The sequence below is a fragment of the Onychomys torridus genome, chromosome 3, assembly GCF_903995425.1.
Source record: "Onychomys torridus chromosome 3, mOncTor1.1, whole genome shotgun sequence".
NCBI classification, from domain to species: Eukaryota; Metazoa; Chordata; class Mammalia; order Rodentia; family Cricetidae; genus Onychomys; species Onychomys torridus.
In genome coordinates, this window is record NC_050445.1 from 42,676,244 (window position 1) to 42,697,596 (window position 21,353).

General features: G+C 36.1%; 1 protein-coding gene across 1 annotated transcript in view; it reads left to right on the forward strand.

Moving 5' to 3' along the window:
• The window catches only part of LOC118579934 (metabotropic glutamate receptor 8), a 670,399-nt gene that overhangs the window by 368,388 nt on the left and 280,658 nt on the right, over positions 1–21,353 (forward strand). The window contains exon 5 of the mRNA XM_036181754.1: positions 10,876–11,076. Within this exon, the coding sequence (XP_036037647.1) occupies positions 10,876–11,076 (201 nt within the window). The remainder of the gene's footprint in view (positions 1–10,875; positions 11,077–21,353) is intronic.

Sequence of the window (21,353 nt, forward strand, 5' to 3'; positions counted from 1 at the left end):
TTCAGAGCCTTAGACACCCTGGGGCATTGCTGGGATTTCAACACCTGAAGGGACACACCTGGCCCCTGCCTGAAGCACTTTTCATTTCCTGCCAGACACAAAGGAAAGAGTTATTGTAGACTGGAGAGCTCTTCAGTGGCTGATTTACAAGTGTCTCCTGGTGTGTCTGTCCACAGGCAGCTAGGGAGCCTTGCTTCAGCTACTGCAGTTAAATTACAAAGAATATAGAGGACAGGAGATTCTCAGCAAAGGGCACCCCCCATCCTCTCCTTCCCTCTGCTCCTTGTAAATGGATAAGGCAGAGGTTCAAACCACTTCGTTAGTTCAATACATTTGTTTTTACAGGTCCTCAACAAGCCTGCCATAGAATCCATGAAGCAGAACCTTAGGTGAAAATTCCTTTATGATTTTGATAGTATTTACCTATAGAAATCCCACAGAGACATCAGAAGATATGCATACTTACTACGCTATAATATTCCATCTTTGTAAATAATCTATTTATAGTCTGGCTATCTTTGAGTCTTCTTGCAAATATTTGGTCTTTTTTTTTTTTTAATTTGTGGATTTCAGCCGTTTGACTTCAAATGTATAGTTGCAATTCACAAGCAAGAGTCTGTTATTGTTCAGGAAAATGCTTAAACCACTATAGAGATCTATTTCACCTGTATAATTTATTTCAAAATAAGTTTTATGTCTTTACTATTTGATAATATTCATTAGTATTTCTGTAAAAGCTCATATTCTTAAATTCTTGTTCCAGTGTTTTTTTTAAGATCATCCGCCCAATATCTAACTATAATGAAGGATGTGTTAATCAGTAATTTCGATCCAAAAATCCAAACCTGAACCTGCATTGGAAGAATCAAGGAAAATTTCCTGAAGAGGAGGTTTGGTAGATATTGAGGGAAGTTTTGAGTTATTGACATCCGACTTTAGATTATTATGTACTGCTTACCTTTCTGGTCTCAGGGAAATTGCTTAACACTTGGAGCCTCATCTTTTTCTTTGTAAAGGAGGAATTATAGTATTTTAATATTATCTGTAAGCAAATGTTATTTGTGAGTATCCTGGCCATTTTAATTATGCTCTCTTTCACTTCCTTTACACTTCTCTGACTTCATTTTCCATAACAAGAACTGAACTAAATACTATATTTCTTTGCCAAGAACCTGATTTGATATGCAGTGGCTGTAGTCTAATAATAAAAATGGAGTAAAACATTGGCCAAAACAGAGTGCAGGGGTTACAACTCAGGCTTTCATCTGGTGCTTTAGTTAGTATGGAATTTCTAAGGCTCAACAGTAACTCAGTAATAAGATATCCCAGTTTGGAGAAGTGGGGTTAGTACATTAGGTAACATCCTTGTATAATCTTCAAATGATTGTAAAGAGTTCAGGTAAGAAGAAATTAGAAAGGAACAAACAGGCTTTGGAATCTAATAAAACAATATAATTTACTTTAAGACAGATAGCTACAATCAATATTTAAAATGATTGCTGGGAATGATATACAAGTTGGAAGTCAGGTCATATAGAAATTGGAAATAGGATGTAGCAGTAGAAATGATCCCACCAGGCTCTAGTGGGTAGTTCTAATCCACAGATGCCCTTTGTTAAATTAAAAAGATGACAAAATAAAAACAAAGTCATGGAGAAATGCTAATCATGTTGATAGGAATGAGAGGGAGCTAAGAGAAGCTAGGAAGCAGTGTAATCAGAATATTTCATATGTATGTATGAAATTACCAAAAAACAAAATTAATCAATGAAACAATAAAGTAAATAATATTTAGTACTTAAGTCAAGCATTTAAGATGTTTCATGATCTAATCTAAGATGCTGAGTTGAAAAAAAAAGTCACTGAATACCAACTAACTTGAGGTAGCATATGGTTTGGCATAAGGCCCAGGCTTAGAGAGATTCTGGAATGTGTTCAAGGTGTAACTGACTGTTGGGCGTCTGTGATATTTTGAAAAAAAAAATGGCCTCCAAAGGGAATGACACTATTAGGAGGTGTGGCTTTGTGGGAGTGGGTGTGGCCTTTTTAGAGGAAGTGTGTCACTGTGGGGGTGGGCCTGGAGGTTTCCTATGATCAGGATACCACCCAGTGTCTCAGTCAACTTCCTGTTAGCTGTAAAATGTGGGACTTTCATCTATTCCTCTAGCACCATGTCTACCTTCATGCTGCCATGCTCCCTGCCATGAAAATAATGAACTGAACCTCTGAAACTGTAAGTGAGCTCCCTCAATTAAATGTTTTCTTTGTAAGAGTTGCCATGGTCATGGTGTCTCTTCACAGCAACAGAAAACCCTAACTAAGACAGTGACTGACTGGCATTAGGGTGACTGACTGTTGAGGCCTCTCCTATAGCTGACTGTTCCTTTTTTGTCAACTTGATTTTCTGCCTGAGCTCAGGGATCACATTTTCATCCTTCTGTGATTGTGGTCTCACACTTCTTATGTGTATCTTAGTGTCCATCAGACATTCCTATACCTCATGTTTCCTGCTCATGGTCCCTTTATTGTATCTCTGAACTCAGTGCACATCCAATAAAAGATGACCTATGCTGGTCAACTCAACAACAATTGGTCGCTCTTGAGAAAACAATGTTTCTTGCTAAGGTTGATAGAGAATTACATGTCCACATGGTTGGGCTTGCCTGGCAGACCGCCTAACTATTTTCGGTTCAGAATAGCCATCTCCAGGTCAGACATCTCGCGGGACCGGGACTCTGTGGCTTTATGTGGTTGTGTAAAGTGCGCGTGCAGCCATGTAACCTACGTGCATGTGTGGAGTACCCACAGGAGTTCCTGCATGCATGCGCGGCCCAACCTTTAAAAAGCCGGCGCCATCTTGCATGAGCACCCCCCCCCATCTCCTCACCCACATGTGTTTCACACAGGCCTGTCACCTCTATCCTCTTTAATAAACTCTTTTGTGGTCTTGTCGTGTTCGGGATGTGTTCTTACTGGTTAAGAGTCACTGTATGCTGCAATCACAGCCTCTGTACAGTGTTAGGGAAAGCACCTGTGAAGCATTGCTGTCATGATCATGGTGGCCATGAGTAAGGGCTGTGGAACTCTTGTGGAATTCAGAATGACTTTCAAATTCTCTCCCTGATGCATTGATTCATGGCAGGCTCACCAATTCTAGCTTTCCTCTCACCAATCTCTCAGCAGCCACTTTGAGGAAATGGTTTAATTATTTAAAACACTTGCTGCATACTTAAGAAAACACCAGGGAGGAATGTTATAAAAGAAATACTTTTTAACATATGAATTTAGAGTCTGAGATGATTACCAGCCCAATGAAGACAGTAATAATAAAAAAAAGATGCAAACAATTGGAATGTTTGGTTTCCTGTGAATAAAGCAACTGATAAGCTTTATTTCTTCACTCCAATTTCTTTTACCTCTTTGCCTTGAAGTGAACACTGTTTACTCCATTATATATTGAAGCACCCCATGTCTAATTTCAAGAAAATGAACACAACTCTCTGAAATTACAGTTTTACTAAACTGAACTCTATCCAGAAAAGTGGGAAATGCATAGAAAGCAAAACTGCAATAGTAAATGTCTAACCTCAAACTGTAAATTCCTGCCCAGCTTGTCTTAGGAACTCCCATTTTAATCTACACAACATTTCATAGGTTTGAGCTGATTTTACTAAGAAGCAATACACAGTGAGACTCCATTGGAGAAAAAAAAAAACTAATTTTTCCTTTATAAGAGGATGTCAATTATGTTTTATTTCTTTTTATTCTAATTCTTTTGGTTTGTTTGTTTGCCTGATTATTTTCTAAAGAGAGAGAAAAGGAAAGGACATGGAATCTTGTGGGTGGGGAGGTAAGCAGTATCTGGGAGAGTTGGGGGAGGGGGAGCCAAGACGAGAACATATAAATTTTCAATAAAATAAAAAAAAATTTAAAGAAGCAATAAGCACCAAGATGATATACCAAAGAGTATGAAGTACCTGAACTGAGGTCCACATGGTATTTTTGGACCCACACACATTCAGTGTTTTCTAGAAACATAATGTGCACTCAGAAGTTTGAGATTTCATTAAGGAAAGCATCAATCTTGCTGTCCAATTTGTGAGGCTGACTTCATCTCCCAATATGCAAGAGAGCTTTGTTGCTGTATGTGGTTAATTTTAAACCATGCACTAAAACACTTCACAACTTTACGGTGACATTTTAAATGGATGGCTGACAGCCTTTGACAATATTCTAGCGCTTTACAGTAATACATTACCGCTAACTTTAGAAACTATAGCATAATGAAATTTTATAGCCAATTAAGTTCACGAGTCACTGGCAGCTTTCAAAACTGTAGATGAATGAGAGAATCAGATATAGAAAGGGAAGAGCGGACTCTAGCTGCTATAAAATCCTAAACATTACTATGAGAGTCACACCATTGCAGAGAAAAAAATGAAGGATTTGAAAACAGCCTGAAAAAAATAAGCTATTTCTTTGCAAATTTTGAAATGTGTTTCAGTCTGTTTGTTGACACATGCTTTTGCTGCTTACAGGAGAATGCTTCATAGTGTCTGCCAATTCGTATGAGGCTACCAGTCAGTGGCCAGGCTTCTCAGCTTTTACTATGGGTAGGGTGGGCCAGAAGAAGTCATGTACAATTGTGATCCCAGTATTCTGGAGGCTGAGGCAGAAGAATAATGAATTAACAAACCAGTCTGGATTACATAGGAGACCTTGTTTCAAACCCAAGCCCCTCAAAAAAATGTTGAAAAAAAAAAAAAACTATTCAAGCCGCAATATTTTTATTCTTCATACACACCAATTGAGTTTTACTTCTAGCTAAGGAAACAAACAGTTGGAATAGTGAAAATCTTATCAATTCTCTTTACTAAGATACTAAGATTTACTAACATGTATGAATGCATAGAAAGTCATTATGTATGAGAGCATCAAGCTGGATCATTGAAAGAACAACCAAGAGAAACTCTACTTTGTCTCTCTATGCCTTTATATCTGCTCATCAAGAATGTGTGTGTAAATCTGTCTCATTTATTAAACAGGGAATGGGGAATATCTTTATAGATGAACAGAACTTCCAGTAGCCTTAAAAATCATAATTTATTGTTTATAGAATATATGGGGATATTATAACACTATTTATTCACATTTGTGTGTATGTGCATATGTTTTGTGTGTGTGTGTGTGTGTGTGTGTGTGTGTGTGTGTGTGTGTGTGTGTGCATATGTTTTCATGCACACAGGAATGTGTCAGGTCCACAAGAAACCCCACTTCTGCAAATTCTGGTGGTTAGATAAAAGCCAGGATTCATTGGGAACTTGTGAAGCTACTTTGCTCTACAAAAGGAACTATTTCCTTACCATTGGCATAAGGGATAAATGGCTGTCTGTGATGCCTACTCGTGTACCAAAGCATAGCTGGTCTCCAGGCTCCCTCAGTGTCATAGCTACCTGTTACACATTTTAGAGTCCATGCTGGCATCCTGGCTGTTCTTCTCAACCCTGCCCCCTCAACTTCCTTCTGTTCAGAAACTCTACCTTCTCATTCTTCTTATAACCGTGCTGTTTTGGCTATGTGCTCTCTTGGGCCTCTCTTTGTCTTCATCTATCTCCCTGTCTTTCCCCCTTTCTCTTTACTCTGCTCTCTTCTGTCCTGGACTCTTCCATATCCCTTAGCCCATTTTAGTAGATGGGATTATAAATGGTCTTATTAACTAAGAAACACAGAGCCAAATATAGAGTTTAAAGCCCAGAGATAAAGCAGTAGCCAATAACTAAGACCACCTTATCTTATACTCACTGTTGTCCTTCCCCTGAGAGAGAGAGACCTTCTTCCTGTGTCCTGTCTTTTTATTGCCTTTCTGTTTTGCCTTTTCATTGGCTGTTAACCCAACCACATGACTTCCTTGTCACCGACTATCTGTATAGACCTCCAGGTCTCTATGGTTAGTACTAAGATTAAAGGCATGTGTCACCATGCTGGCTGTGTCCTTAAACACACAGAGACTCTGCCTGCCATGTGATTGTATTAACCGTGTGTGTCACTACCACCAGACTTCTGCTAAATGGCTTCCTCTTAGCTTTGATCTCCAGGTGACTTTATTAACATACAAATAAAATCACATTTTAGCACAAATAAAGTATCACCATACATTTTATCCCTCATATTTACAATAAAGACCTTCAACTTAACCATACTTTGGAGCTGACCTGTTGCCAGTGTCTACATCATGGATGTGTAGATCTGTGCATAGTCTGAAGGCCAACAGGTGACTTTGAGTCTCCTTCCCAATCACTTTCCACCTTAGTGTTTGAGACATATTCTTTCATAGAATATGGCTTCACTGATTCATGTAGGCTGGCTCACTAGTGGGCTTCAGGATTTATCTTCCATCTCTGTTTCCACAGCACTGGTATTACAGGTATGTGTCATAGGTGGCTGCTGAGGATTCAAATTTAGTCCCTCAGTTTACATAGCAACCTTTTTTATGAATAATTCCATTTTCTCAGACCCCGGTTACAGGGCCTTACTATGTATCTCATGCTTTTCTTGAACCTGTAATCATTCTTTAGCCTCCTACATAGTGTGATTATAGGTATACACTATCACAAATGGTAACCAATTAAAATATTTAAAATTCATGTAAGTATAGCTTTTAAATATGTTTCTTCAGTGATGGGAAATTTCAAAATGCCTGAATTTTTTCATGGCCAGTAATTTCTTGGAAGTAATTTGGCTAAGGTGTTCTCTGCCAGTTACACAACTAGCCATCATCTGCCTTTAGTGATGGGCAAAGAAATCCTCCTTTTACCCCTTTTCCTTAGAGTCAGTAACTAAAAAGAAAATAAAATCAGATAAACTGCAGTATTTACAGAGAAGGAGGAAGAAGAGGAAGAGGACGAGTAGGAAGATGTGCAGTAGAATGAAAAGATTAAAAAGGTCAATTATTGAATCTACTTTTAAAAAGGAACTACTTGCTTTAAATAGGATAAGTAGGGGTTGGGGATTTAGCTCAGTGGTAGAGTGCTTGCCTAGCAAGTGCAAGGCTCTGGGTTTGGTCCTCAACTCCGGCAAAAAAAAAAAAAAAAAAATAGGATAAGTAATGCAATTTTTGTCTAAATTTGTCAAATGTTAATGGACTGGACATTGTTAATGTAATTCTTGACTGTATACATTGTATATACTTATTGGATATAGTTTATCTTATATTAATTATAAGCTACTTTTATTATTTTAGACAAAAGGGGGAAATGTGATGATATTGTGACCCCCAATATATTGTGCACCCTAATTAAACTTATCTGGAGACAGAGAACAGAACAGCCACTAGATAGACATAGAGGCCAGGTGGCATGGTGGCATACACATTGAATCCCATGGCTTGAGATCTCATGTCTTGCTTGGAAAAGACATGTGCCTTTAATCCCAGGAAGTGGTGGCGGGAAGCAGAAAGGTACATAAGGCGTGAGAACCAGGAACTAGAAACTTTTAGGCTTTTAAGCTTTTACACTTTCAGCAGCAGTTCAGCTGAGATCAATTGGATGAGGACTCAGAGGCTTCCAGTCTGAGGAAACAGGGTCAGCTGAGAAGTTGGTGAGGTGAGGTTAGCTGTGGCCTGTTCTGTCTCTCTGATCTTTCAGCGTTCACCCCAATACCTGGCTCCAGGTTTGATTTTATTAATAAGACCTTTTACGACTTGTGTTACATTAGAGAAATTTTCCGAGCCCAGCATGAGCGGCTTTGTATGGAAGACTCACATTCTCGTGTAAAATGTTCCCTCTGACATGTTTGCATCTGGAGCATCACAGCCTTTCCCCTTGTGCCCACTTTCTTGGCTCTCCTCATCCCTTCTGTTTCCACACTCTCAAGAGGGAAATAATCTCTCACACTTTCTTTTTAATACACCATTCATGTCTTTCTGGCTTCTACTTGAAAGAAGTTCCAGGCCTCCCTATATGGCTAAAAACATGGTAGAAAGTTTGAAATTTATAGAACAGCAAATTACACAGTTATCCCTTTTGATCCACACATTTTACAAATGAAGATGAAGCCAAACATAAAATGTTTCTAAATGCTCCTAAATAAAGTATGCCTGATATATTTCTCTCAGGCTTATCCCTGACACAATCAAGTATAACAACTATCCATTCAAATTTTGCCTTGTGGTAGCTATTACAAGCTGTCTAGGTATTTTTAAATGAATGTGCAGTAGGTGAATACTATCATGTTTTCTAGGTGAGACTTCTTGGATATTTGTGAATATTGTTATGCACTGGAGATCTAGAGGAGAACTCCAAACAGACACTGAGTGGTGAGGTGACTACATAGACCCCATCTCTTCATCTTATGGGCAAAGGGGAGGAAGAGTTCATTAAATTTTCTCCTGTTTGCATTCCAAGGAAAAAATTATCTTGATACAGCAGTACCATAAAATAAGCTGAGTCAATTTATACCTCTCATTTTAAGATTCGTAGACTAGGGAGTCATGGCTTCTAAGAGACAGTACCCATCCCAGCCTGGCTAGGTCACAGTTTTCTAGGTAGTTTTTGACTGATGAGATTCTTCTTGTCTCCATGTCAGGAGATTTGAGTTCAGCAAACATAGAGCAGCGCTGAGAGTCTGTGCTGTGGGGATGAGTAAGATTCAGAAGAACAGCTGGAAGCCTGCTGAATTTCACGTTGACTCATCAAATCCAGTAAATCAATGTCAAGGAAATACTGATTAACCATCCAGGCCTCAATCTTAGATGCAGTTTTTGTTTCCAGTTTTCCCTCACCGTCTTTCTTGCCCTTTGTTTCTTAAGCAAATACCATGGTTTTTCCAGGACTGCTCAGGTCTAGGTCTCATGTCCTGAGAAAAATTCTCAACTTAGAACTTACCAGAGTAGCTGGTAAGCAGATAAGAGTCTAAGAAGAAAGGACCAATATTTCAGTTGCTGTTTTCTTTCTTTAATATTTATTTATGAGTTGTCTATTTTGTGGTTAAAACTGTGGGAGATAAATTTGAGGCCGAGCTGGAAAACTTGCTTCCCAGGGAATATGGTGAGATTATGGGCCTAGCAGTGCTCTGGCTGTCCTGGTATTCAAAATGTGAAGAGAACACAGAGACATGGAGAGGAGATGGTTCCCATATCTCATATTGTATGACTTAGATCAGGCTGCGAGGGGTCACTGTAGCCCTGGAGTCTCAGAGGTACTCTTTGTGAAAAGTGACTGTGTATCCTACTTTCCAAAACCTGCAATGTCCTCAAAAGGAGATTTTAGGAAAATACTACTTTTTGATCTGATAATGAGTCCAATTTTAGACTGAGTGTGACTTAGGCACATGTTATTTCTAGAGACAAAGCAGTCGCAAACCTAAGTGTTGCAATCAATTGACAAAATGATACACAATTCTTAATTTCCAAGACATTATTTTTTCCAAATGACTTGAATTGGTTAGTATTTTGATTTAGTATTTTAGTCTCTGGTTTGGATTCTACTACGTCTAGATGCAAGTATTGGTAGTATCGAGTATATGTAGGTTTTGAAGTTGGGAGAAAAGACATTGAGTTTTGGAGAGTGGGCATTGGAGATAGAAAAATTAAAGAAAATCCATGTGTGAAGTGGAGGAGCAGCATTTAGTATCATGACAGGCTTTGAGGCCAGAAAACCAGCCAATAGGATCTGAAAGAACAAAGTGCTAGAAATGACTGATAGCAGAGGAAAAATATCTAATGATCAAATGAAGGAAATTGAGTAAACAGTTAATCGAATTTATTTCAGTATAAGCACCCTAATATTAACTATTTCAATCTAACCCATTAAACTTAGAAGATATATACATCAGTGTTCGGAAAGTAATTATTTATTGTATTTAAAGATTTTTTTCTTAAAGTACACACTTTTGTTTCTGATGAATAAAATTTGGATAGGTTGGGGTGATAGGTAGGACTTTCTAACATGTTATTTTTTTTTCTTTTCCTCATACCTCAAGCTCTGGACATTTAGAATGTTTTCTCCCAGAAGAAAGAAAACATTGAGTTTTCAGTCTGACACTTGGGAAGTTTCTAGAATCTGTCCTATGTCTTATGACCCTGATCCTCAAAGGTCCCAGGTTCCTCAACTTCAGAATGGAACAGTTAGATTATTGCTGATGTCTTAATTTATTTTTCATTTTTAAACTCGCTGATGCTGCTATTGTACTTTAAATGATAAACATCAGCCTACATACTGCAGTTATCAGCCCTAACTATTCCTAAATATGGGTACAATTATTTCCACTGACATTCATATTGAGAGACCTACATCTTTTTAATAGAAAAGAGAAAATTGAAATCAAAGAGAAAATAAATTGAATGATTCTTTTAAAGATCCAGAGTCACTTAAGCAAACATTATCATTTAATACTTACAAAATTACTTCTAAATATAACACTTTCAAAACAAGAATTGATGTGAAGTGGAGAGGAACCTTGCATTAGACCATTCCTACAGTGGTTCTCTGGAAACAAAACTCCATGAGGAGAATCACATTTTACATATTTTCCTTAAAAAAATCATAGCATTACTGAAATGTTATATAGTTACAAGAAAGTAAAATAAAATGGGACTTAAGAAGGAAGAAACAGAGATAATGGTTATATATTGTCTCTATTATGGTTTTTATATACTCATGCTGCTAGTTAAATAATTTCTACTCTTTACAAATAACAAAAATTCAAAACCAAGTATTAAAACCTCATTTTGTAAGGGTAGGACCAATTTTTTTTAAAAATTAGTAGTGTCTGATTAAGTTTAAAGGATGGAAATCACCATTCTTATCTCTTTAAAATCCAGTACTGTCCATTGATGTTTTTCTTTTCTTTCTTTCTTTCTTTTTTTTTTTTTTTCAGGACTGGAGAGAATTGCACGGGATTCATCTTATGAACAAGAGGGAAAGGTTCAATTTGTAATTGATGCAGTATATTCCATGGCTTATGCTCTGCACAACATGCACAAAGAACTCTGCCCAGGATACATAGGCCTTTGCCCAAGAATGGGTACCATCGATGGGAAAGAGCTCCTGGGTTACATCAGGGCTGTGAATTTTAATGGTAAGTCACAACTTAATTTCTATCTCAAAATTAAGCGACTGGGAGTTTCACACCCCCTATCCAGAGAAGATGTTTGGACGAAGTAGAAATCCAAAGATAAGAGGCAATACGAACTTGCTCAGTAGTGTGAATTTTTCCACCTGCTTTTCAATTGCAAACATATTTTTGTTCTGTCCTTAATCTGTTTCTGAAAGAAATGAAAGTTAAAAATAACTCTCTATCAATCAAAATATTCTACTTAAATATTGCTATTTCAGAAATCATTTAAAAGGCTTATTCAGAACCACTGGCAATAGATCAGATTTATTTAAAAGTATTTTGCTCATACCTTTATTAATGAAGACCTTATAGAAGTTTGTTTTTATGTGATATTAAGCTTCTTAAACACTAAGCTAATGAGAAAAATGAGTGGAGTTACTTTAATAATCAAGATTGTTGTATTTTTATTTTTATGTCTATTTTTCCTTGTGTTTTCTTCAATGATTTAGTCATGTGGCAGCAAGGAGTGGAGGGATGCAGTGTAGATGGTGTTTTTTTTTTAACTGTAGAAGCAGAAATATTGCTTTTGTGAGTGTCACAAGAACCCAACACAGGATATGTTGGATTCACAGTATTTGATTGTGAATTGCTGAACTGTCTGTTTGAAATGATAGAGTTAGTGAATGCTTCTGTCCTTTTATGAAAGTGGTAATGGTTGCTGCCCATGACTTTGGCCATCATTTTCAAATAAAATGACAGAATGCTCTGAGCTGTCTAATTCTTTCGGCTTGGCTGTAATCAACACAATGGACATATCTTCAGGCCATGCACAGTACCACACTGTCTATCACAATACACTTCGGTGACCTCAGCTGCCAGCCTTTCTCAAAACAGCACAAGGTCATCTTCAATTTAGAATTCAAGTGGAAATGCCATCTCTTGCTTTGTACAGGCAAGATAAGGAATAATTTGGTCTGTAGTCAGTACAGGACACCCTTTTCTATGGCAAAATTTGCTAGAATCATTATATAGCATTAACTCTTTTGTTAATATAAACATTAAGGGGAGTTTGAAAATAATTTTCATGCAGCTATAAAATTGAACAAAAGAGGATTGTTACAATGTAAAGTTATTTACTCTAATGTGAGGTTAGGGAACACTCCATTTCTCTAACAGTGTTAGGAAGTGGGAAGAAGAATGCAAATGAGCAGATTTTCTCAATAACTGAAGCTCACCTCTGAAAAGGAACTATTTTAAAGAAACACTCAATGAATGCAATTTAAAGGTGAATTACTAATTTTACTTTTATCTTAACCATGTATCAAGAGCTAACCCTTCCTGATGGCTTCAATTATTATACTCACCTCCAATGTAATGATGCAATTATGGACTATTAGAGAGGGCCTTAATGTCTAATGGCTGTTAAGACAATTTGCCTCTGGACTCCAATGATCCCTGAGTTCTTCAGTCCACTTTTTATAGGTTAACTCACTTTTATATAGTATGTCGCTGTTTCTGTGTTTGCCTTTCATATTGATTTCTTCCATAATCTTCTACCTTTAATTTGCTATAGACAGAGAAGTAAACATAGCTAATTTAGTTAAGGAGTACTTATTGAGCACAGACTATGTTCTGTCTTATTGATGCTAAAGATGTATTACAAGTAACAGACAAAACACAGGAATTTGAGATTCTTAGAAAAGATATTGACCTGATTAAAAAACCTGTAATAATAGAAAATGCAGTGCGTACTGAAAGAAAAGAAAATGTTATTGTAAAGTTTATATAGGAGAGATTTAGTCTAGAGAAGAGAGTAAGGGTGTAGCAGAGACCTCCCTGCAGAGACCAGGTGTGGTCTTGTAGGCATTTCTAAGGCTTGTGTATTTGGACTATATGGGGAATATGCTGTATCAGCATAGGACTATGCCAGGTACAATAGTCCACAAGCTCCCATCTGGGGTCTTAGAAAATACATGGTGTTTAGTGTATAGACTTGAAGGAAAATTTCTCCATGGTCCTTGATAGTGTGTTTTATGAGGATTAAGATTTGCCTGTTGATGAGAGAGGGTGAGAGATTGGAACATGAACTTAAGGAAAGATTAAACAATTATTATTTTTTTTCAGATCTGAGGACTGAACCCAGGGCTTTGCAATTTCTAGGCAAGTGCTCTACCACTGAGCTAAATCCCCAACCCCGATTATTTTATTTTTTCTGACCATTAAAAAATAATCTCAGTATTGAACCACCTACTAATGTTCATTCATTATTCATACCTTGGCTTTTTAGAAAGGCATATAAGTCTATTCCAACAGAAGTACAACATCAAAGTATTAATAAGGAAGAAAACACTGATTTAAAAACTAAAATTGAGGACTTAATATGCATTTTCAATACAATCAAAACCTGAAAGAGACCTGCAGTAAAATCAGTGTGATGGGAAGAATTCTAAATAATCTTAAGGGAGAATACTCTTTGAAATTCTTTCTAAAAAGGGGTATTTCATGGAGCTCTGGTAACCAAATGAGCAATGTTATTTTTCAGTCATAATGAAGCCATCTCTTGGACTGTTTTGCATAAGTATAATCAAAGTTAAGAAATACAGTTGAAAGAAGTTTCCAAGGAGGGTCGGAATAATACTCCCTTTGCTGTGTACTGATATGGGAACAGGCTCTGTGATGAACGAAAAAAGGAAGTTTGTATACTTTGCTTTTACAGTTCTGTCCACTATACCATACTCACAAATAAAACATTTCAGTCACTTAATGTAAGAATTTCTGGGTTAAAGGGAATTGGCATAATCAATGCTTCCTTTTGACATTAGCTGGCCTTAGAAGCTCCTTAAAGGGTCTCTGTTCCTGCATGGTGCTCATTTTCTAACCACACACGTAGTCTCATTACTTTCTGCAGGGCTTCATAAGTTGTATATAGATATTTGGAATTTGGATTCTCTTTTAGGCTCCTAGCAATATTCTGTTTTCTGTCATAACTGGAATCTCACTGAGTGGATTGTGCTGGCCATGGCCAGTGTTCTCGCTTAATTGGACAGACAATCAAGGACTGGTTGTGTGATAGGTTCCATGGGCCATACCAATATTCTTCAGGACCAACATTTACTTTTTCTAAAAGCCCAGATGTGCTCATGTAGAACTAGAACTGCCTATAATACACGGCAACAAATATGTTTCAGGAACCTTCTAGCAATGCTCTTAAAGAATATTTTTTTTTAAAGGGAGCTTTACAGGGAAACATAATTTTGTACAGTTTTGCTGTCAGGATCAATGAAATACAAACTGTTCTTTCAAGTAATTAAAAAGTGACACTCAGAATTGACCATTGGATAGAAGCATTTAATAATGATCACTTAAATACTGAATTGTGGCTGTGTTAAAGAGAAATAGCTTCTTTGTAATAACTTTTCCAAGCTGTTTTTTTTTTTTTACATGAATACCATGAAATACTTTTTTATTTTGTCTACTGGACTCATAAGTTTGAATTAGTAAAACCATGCAGTTGGTTTGGAGGAAGAATTTCCAACTCTGTAAAGAGGAGGCAATACAGTAGCCCAAGCAACTGGATGCTGTAAAGACTGTTGGTATAATGGGATCGTGCTTAAAGTTGTTCTTGCTGAGACTATAACCAAGGATAACTACTTGAACAACAGTTTGGAGATACATACTTAGTTTAAAAGAGCATATATCTTATATTATGTCTGAAAATTGAGAATGTAAAGAACATGCTAGAATTTAGGATGACAAGCCATTATATTTTAGATCTGCTTTGTTCTATTACAAATAATTATTTAAAGATGAAGTACGTTGGCAAAGTACTAAATACTTCCACTTGACACAAAAGCATAAGCTACAATAATAGTTTTACTGATTTTAATCTGATTAATTTCCCTCATTACCAGAACATTCATTTCTGATTCTGTAGTGTCAGCATGTTCTGAGTCCTGGCATCTGTAGAACTGATCATGTTTTCCATCCATGTTTTTGCCACTCCACCTGGCAAAGACTTGCCTTTTAGGTTTCTTTTATTGCAACTATTTGAACAAAATGTTCTTTTTATAAATTTTTAAAATGCTAAGATCTATCATAAGAAAAACATAAAGAGAGAAGAGTTCATTTTTTTTTTAAATTTAAGCAACCATGTCAGTTCCTTACTCCAAAGTGATAAAATATTAACACTTTACATCTTGTATAGAATCAAAGGTTTTCCAGAACAAAAGAACCATACTTAGCATAAAAAGTGTTGAATAGAATATCAGAGATAGCTTGCCATTCTTTTTAGTTTTCCTTGTGCTCAGTTTAGGGGAAAGTTGAACATAATAGCATGTGTTAATTATGATTATTTGTTTAGTAACAAAAAATAACCTAAATGTGCATAACTAAGGTAACACAAAAAACTTATGAAAACATGTCAAGAAAACTCAAAGGAGAATGTGAAATATTTAATAAAAAAGATGGTTTTAACAAAATACAAACCAGCTCTCTGTCACTGTTCATTATTGTACTGACTTTTCTTACATTTGATCTGCAGAGCAACCCAAGTACACCCTACCAGCTGGGGTGCAGTTTTTTTCATTTCAAGACAACAACTACTGAGACTTATGATGTCATGTATAGTTATATATATATATATTTTAAATATTTTATACTAATATATTATATGTAATGCATGATATTTATTTGGCTATAAAGTCTCAATTCCAACTTTGAGCCACTTGAGCCTTCTGAACAAACCCAAATCAGACACCAATGCTTTTGATTGTCACGTGTGCTGCTAGGGTATGTGTGTGGGGTGTTTGTAGCATTTCTTTATGTGACTTAGTCTAACCTGGAAGGTAGAAAGGAGAGGCGGGTACTATTTAGGTCTCTGAGTTTGGTTGCTTCATTAGGTGACAAGCATTTCTTAGGCTGAGGGAGACACACCAGACTAGAGCAGCATCTTTGAGAAGCAATGCAGATATCAGTTGAGTTATATAATGCTAGCCTTCATATTGTGGCTGGATGCCCTGACACCAAGTGTGAGGTGCCCCTTAACTGAACTGAGAGGTAGTGGTTACATCATTACTATGCTCAGATTTCTAGGATAAAACAGGGTCATTTGCAAGAGTTAGGCATTAAGGTTAAATTTATCAATGCTTTTTTTCTTTAGAAACTTTATTCATTTTAATGAATTTTATTCATTCTAAAATACAAGTATGAGTCTCTGAACACTGTAGTCCTATTATGAAGCAAATTTAATTTGTATAAGATATCATTTTTTCTTTTTATAATTTTTATTCAATTTCTTCTTTTACAATGGATCACGTTATTGCTGCTGCCCTTTCTCTCCTCCTCTGCCTCTTCTTCCTCCTCTGCCTCCTCCTCCTCATGCTTTTATTCTTTTTTTATGTTTCTTTTTTATTTATTATATTTGTGTTTTAATTTTACACATCAGCCATGGGTTCCCCTGTCCTCCCAACTCACGCCGCCACCCCCACCTTCCCTCAGCCCCTCCCCTCCATTCCCATCTCATCCAGGGCCAAGACTCCCCTGGGAATTCAATTCAACCTGGTGGATTCAGTACAGGCAGGTCCAGTCCCCTCCTTCCAGGCTGAGCATGTGTCCCTGTGTAAGCCCAAGGTTCCAAACAGCCAGCTCATGAACTAAGGACAGGTCTGGGTCTCACTGCCTGGGTACCTCCCAAACAGTTCAAGCTATTCAATTGTCTCACTTATCCAGAGGGCCTGATCCAGCTGGGGACTCCACAGCCTTTGGTTGATAATTCATGTGCTTCCATTCAATTGGCTATTTGTCCCTGTGCTTTTCCAATCTTGGTGTCTACAATTCACACTCTTACAGTCCCTCCTCTTTCTCGACAATTGGACTCCTGGAGCTCCACCTGGGGCCTGGTTTAACTATCTAAAAAAGTATACTTAATATTAGGAAAATGCTCTGCAGCCATGCTAATAGGTCAACTATGATTGACATTTTATGATATTGTATAAAGTTATCTTGTTAAAATATAAATTGCATTGTTGTACTAAATACAAAATAAACCATATAGAAAGAGAATAGATTTTAAACATGATAAAATACAGTTCTCTCAGCATCTAACCAGTATGTTTATAGTTATTTCTATTAATTAGATATATTAGACATATTTGACACTGTCATTAATGTCCTGTAAATTAAAAATATTATAGCAAATTATAAAACAAAATAGCAAAGATTATTACTAAAAGACAAAGATTATCTTTTTTGTGTTTCTATTAGATTTAAATCATTTGATCAGATGACAATATATTTTAAAAATTAAAATATTTATTTAAGAAAAGAAATTAATATAAACATTAAGAGACTTACATAATCATTATGTTATATAAAGTCAATCTCTGGGATTTTTTTTTTGCAAAAACTATTAGAATACTGGCAAAAAACAATATATAATATGAGAGAACATTTTTTAATCTTAGATTCTTTTTATCTCAGATAATTTTAAAATTAAATTATTTCTTTTAATTTTTGAGATCATAATATAACTACATCATTTCTCTTTCTCATTTCTTCTGTCGAAATTCTCCAATATATCTACTCTTGCTCTCCTTCAAATTCATGTCCTCTTTTTTTTTTTGGTTTTGTCGAGACAAGGTTTTGCTGTGTAGCTTTGGGCCTTTCCTGGAACTCACTTGGTAGCCCAGGCTGGCCTCGAACTCACAGAGATCTGCCTGGCTCTGCCTCCCGAGTGCTGGGATTAAAGGCATGTGCCACCACTGCCCAGCCGTGTCCTCTTTTTCATTATTTGTTGTTACATTCCTATGTACATGTATACACATACATATTCTTAAATACATAAATCCAATATGAAAGTAATTTTGACAGATGTACAATGCATTTGAAAAGACAGAAAGACATTTCTTGTCAATGAACAGAAGAGATAATTATTAGAACATTTTAATAATTTTCTAATAGATCTACATTGGGGCTTAGTATAACTACAAAAGAAAAAATAATATTTTCTGAATATTTAGATAAATGATATTATAAAAGTTAATGGTTAGAATAAATGAGCAGTGTTAACTAAGATTATTTTGAAGATATTCTTTTTGCCAAGCACTTAACATGGATGCAAATAATAAGCTTTAAGATTGTAATGATCTATCTAGTGTATAACCAGTAATGAATATATAGGTTATGATAAATGGGACTTGATAGAAATAGCCAGGAACAGGTAGTTATTATAATCAAACAAATTTATACATTTCTACTATCACTATGGAGGAATTTATTTATAGTGTGATAAACACAGATTTAGTCTTATTTGGGAAGGCTAACTTTATTTTTATCATTTGCTTACCAATTACAGTAAAATCAATTGAACAATAAGTGAAACTATTTCCCTGTACAAAGATGAATTTGATTTTACATTTAGCTGGGAAAAGGATGAAAATGTGTGTGTGTGTGTGTGTGTGTGTGTGTGTATACATGTGTTGAGAGACAGAAATAGAGAGAGAGAAATGATCTTATTTAAATGGGTAAGTTTAAAATCTACAAAGAAATAGGAAAATAGGACATCTTTGACTTCATGGAAATCGTAAAGTTGGAAATATTAGAAATTATAAAGCTATTCTGAACTGAACTGAAATAAGCTTAGGGATATACTAAAGATGTGTGTAAAGAATTAATATTTAATATATTAAAAGACACATAGATTGACATAAAATATAACATTTCCAAGGATTGATTGGTGAAACTTGTGGATTTTAATAACTATTTGAATATGTTAAAATTCTATAAAGAAATCTGATACCCAACAACAAACTTTTTATAATAAGCCAAATCCACCAAAATTAAAATGACAGAGTAATTATTAAAAGATAATTATATCAACTGTTTCAAATATGTGAGAACAGATATTGATCTGATTTCTTTGAAAGGATAAATTGATCAGTATATTTCATTAAAAAAAACAAAAAACCAAAACAAAAACCAAAAAAACAACAACAACAGAAAAAAAAACCAAGACCTCAGCATAGAGTCCAGGCTTGCCTTGAACTTGCTATGTGGCTTAGATCATGATGATTGGTTATCCTGACTCAGCTTCCCATATGCTTGGAGTACAGGTATGTCCTACCATACCTGGATGATTAATATATATATATATATATATATATATTCCTTATTTCTTATCTTTGAGATATATATTCTAAGGACATTATTTGAAATATTTATATTTGCATACATTTATTGAAAAAGGAAGCAAACTATTTTTATTCTCTTTTTACTTAAAAAAACAACAAACAACAAAAACAAAAACAAAAACAAAAACAAAAACAAACGCTAACATTATGCTGGATGTGGCATAACGTTGTGACCGAGCAGTGGACGCGAGTCTTTCTCTGCCTCTGACACCACTTTGCTGTTTTGCGAGTCCACCCTAACCATCAGCACATCTCTCACTGGGAAAGACTAGAAAAATGGTGGAAATTCTGAGGGTTCTTTTAGCTCTAAAATCTCCACAGATCCTTTGAAAAGAAGAAGGGGGGTTTTTAAAACACCAGAGTTACACTCATTTTATCCTTATGCACTGGGTGGACTACGTACATTTCAGCAGCAAATTTACAAGGCACAAAGAGGAAGGGCTCTGCACTAGGCAGCATGTGCACAAATAGTAATAAATATGGGTCTGTGAGCTGTCAAATTTCATAACCTAACAAAGGAGGCACAGAAAGTTGTTATCGACCATAATTCAGTTCGATAAGTGGTATATTGGAGGTGTGGGCATGTAAAAATCCTAACAAGTCGAGATTTACCAATGGCACAAGTGAAGCTTGAAGACCACAAAACAAGTTGTGACTCAAGTTGTGAACCAAATGTGACATTTCCACACACAGACAAGATGTGGATACAGCGTTTAGCTGGAGAGGATCCCAGTAAGAACACTGAACATTCACAGAGAGAAGTGCTCAGGGGACCACTTGAGATATCAGGCTGATGGGATGAAGTTGAATTCATTTGAAGTTACTGCCAAGCTCTGCTGTTCAAATGTGGAATGGCAAAGGGGAACGGAATGGAGTGTTTTGAGTAAGATTTAACGTTCTAGGAAAACTGTTGCAGAAAAATAACGTCAGGAATTTGAAGACTAATTGAATGAGGATGAAGACAAAGATGCTGAGTCAAATGACAGCAGTCTAGGTGCAGGAAGAGCATCAGAAACCAGAGAATGGATGGATGGACACTGGAAATGGAGAGGGGCCTACCCTCTCACAGGCTCCCTAAGAGCTTTCTCTGACTGACCCACAACTGGAGTAATTTCAGTATTATTTTGCATTTATGTTGTTGATCAAATCGATCTGACCTGCTACTCCGCTAACTTCTGTAAGTAGAAAGTAAAATGCAGAAGTCAGTAGATGGACAAATTGAAATAAAGTCATTGTTTTAAGTGATGATATATGATTTCTTTATGATTAAAGTTTGCTTATCTACTAAACAGAGATAAAGCAAAGCTGAGCAATTTGAAGTGATTATTGATCCTGAAAATACTAACCTTTTGGTTAGTTACCCAATTTGAAATTAATCAAGATAGCATTATTAATAATTTGGAGGTATGCTACATATTAATTTATGTGGTATTATATATGTACATGTGTGGTGTGTTTGGTGCTTATGTGATGTGTGTGTGTGTATGTATATGCAGTGTGTGTGTGTGTGATGTTTAGTGCATATGTAATATAACTGTGTGTGTGTGTGTGTGTGTGGTGTTTTGTGTATGTGATGTTTAGTGCATATGTGGTGTATGTATGTGTGTGTGTGTGTGTGTGTGTGTGTTGACTTGTTCATGCTGTGAATACTTGGGGGCTGCAGGTTGATGTCAGTTGTCTTTCTCCCTTGCTCTCCACCATAATTTTTCAAACAAGATCTGACAGTAAGCCTAGGTCCCACCTATTCAGCTAGATTGGCCAGAGAACTCAAGAAACTACTTTTCCTTCTGTGTTGGGGTTTCAGACACAGGCAGCTGTGCCAAGGGTGCTCAGATCTGAAATATATTCTTTATACTTGCAAAGCAAATGCTTTGTAAACACTATGTATCTCCAAACCCACTTAGTAATTTTGAAATGAACAGTTTTCAGATTATTCCTATAAATATTTTTGTATTTAAGTAAAGTGAACGTAAAATATAGCAACACTAACTATATGAAGATAAATGAACACAGTTATTTGAAATTCAGTAATTTTTGTTCCTAATTAAGAAAACTTAAATTGGCTACAGAATATTAATCTTCAAAATTAAAGCATGGAGAATTTGACATTAA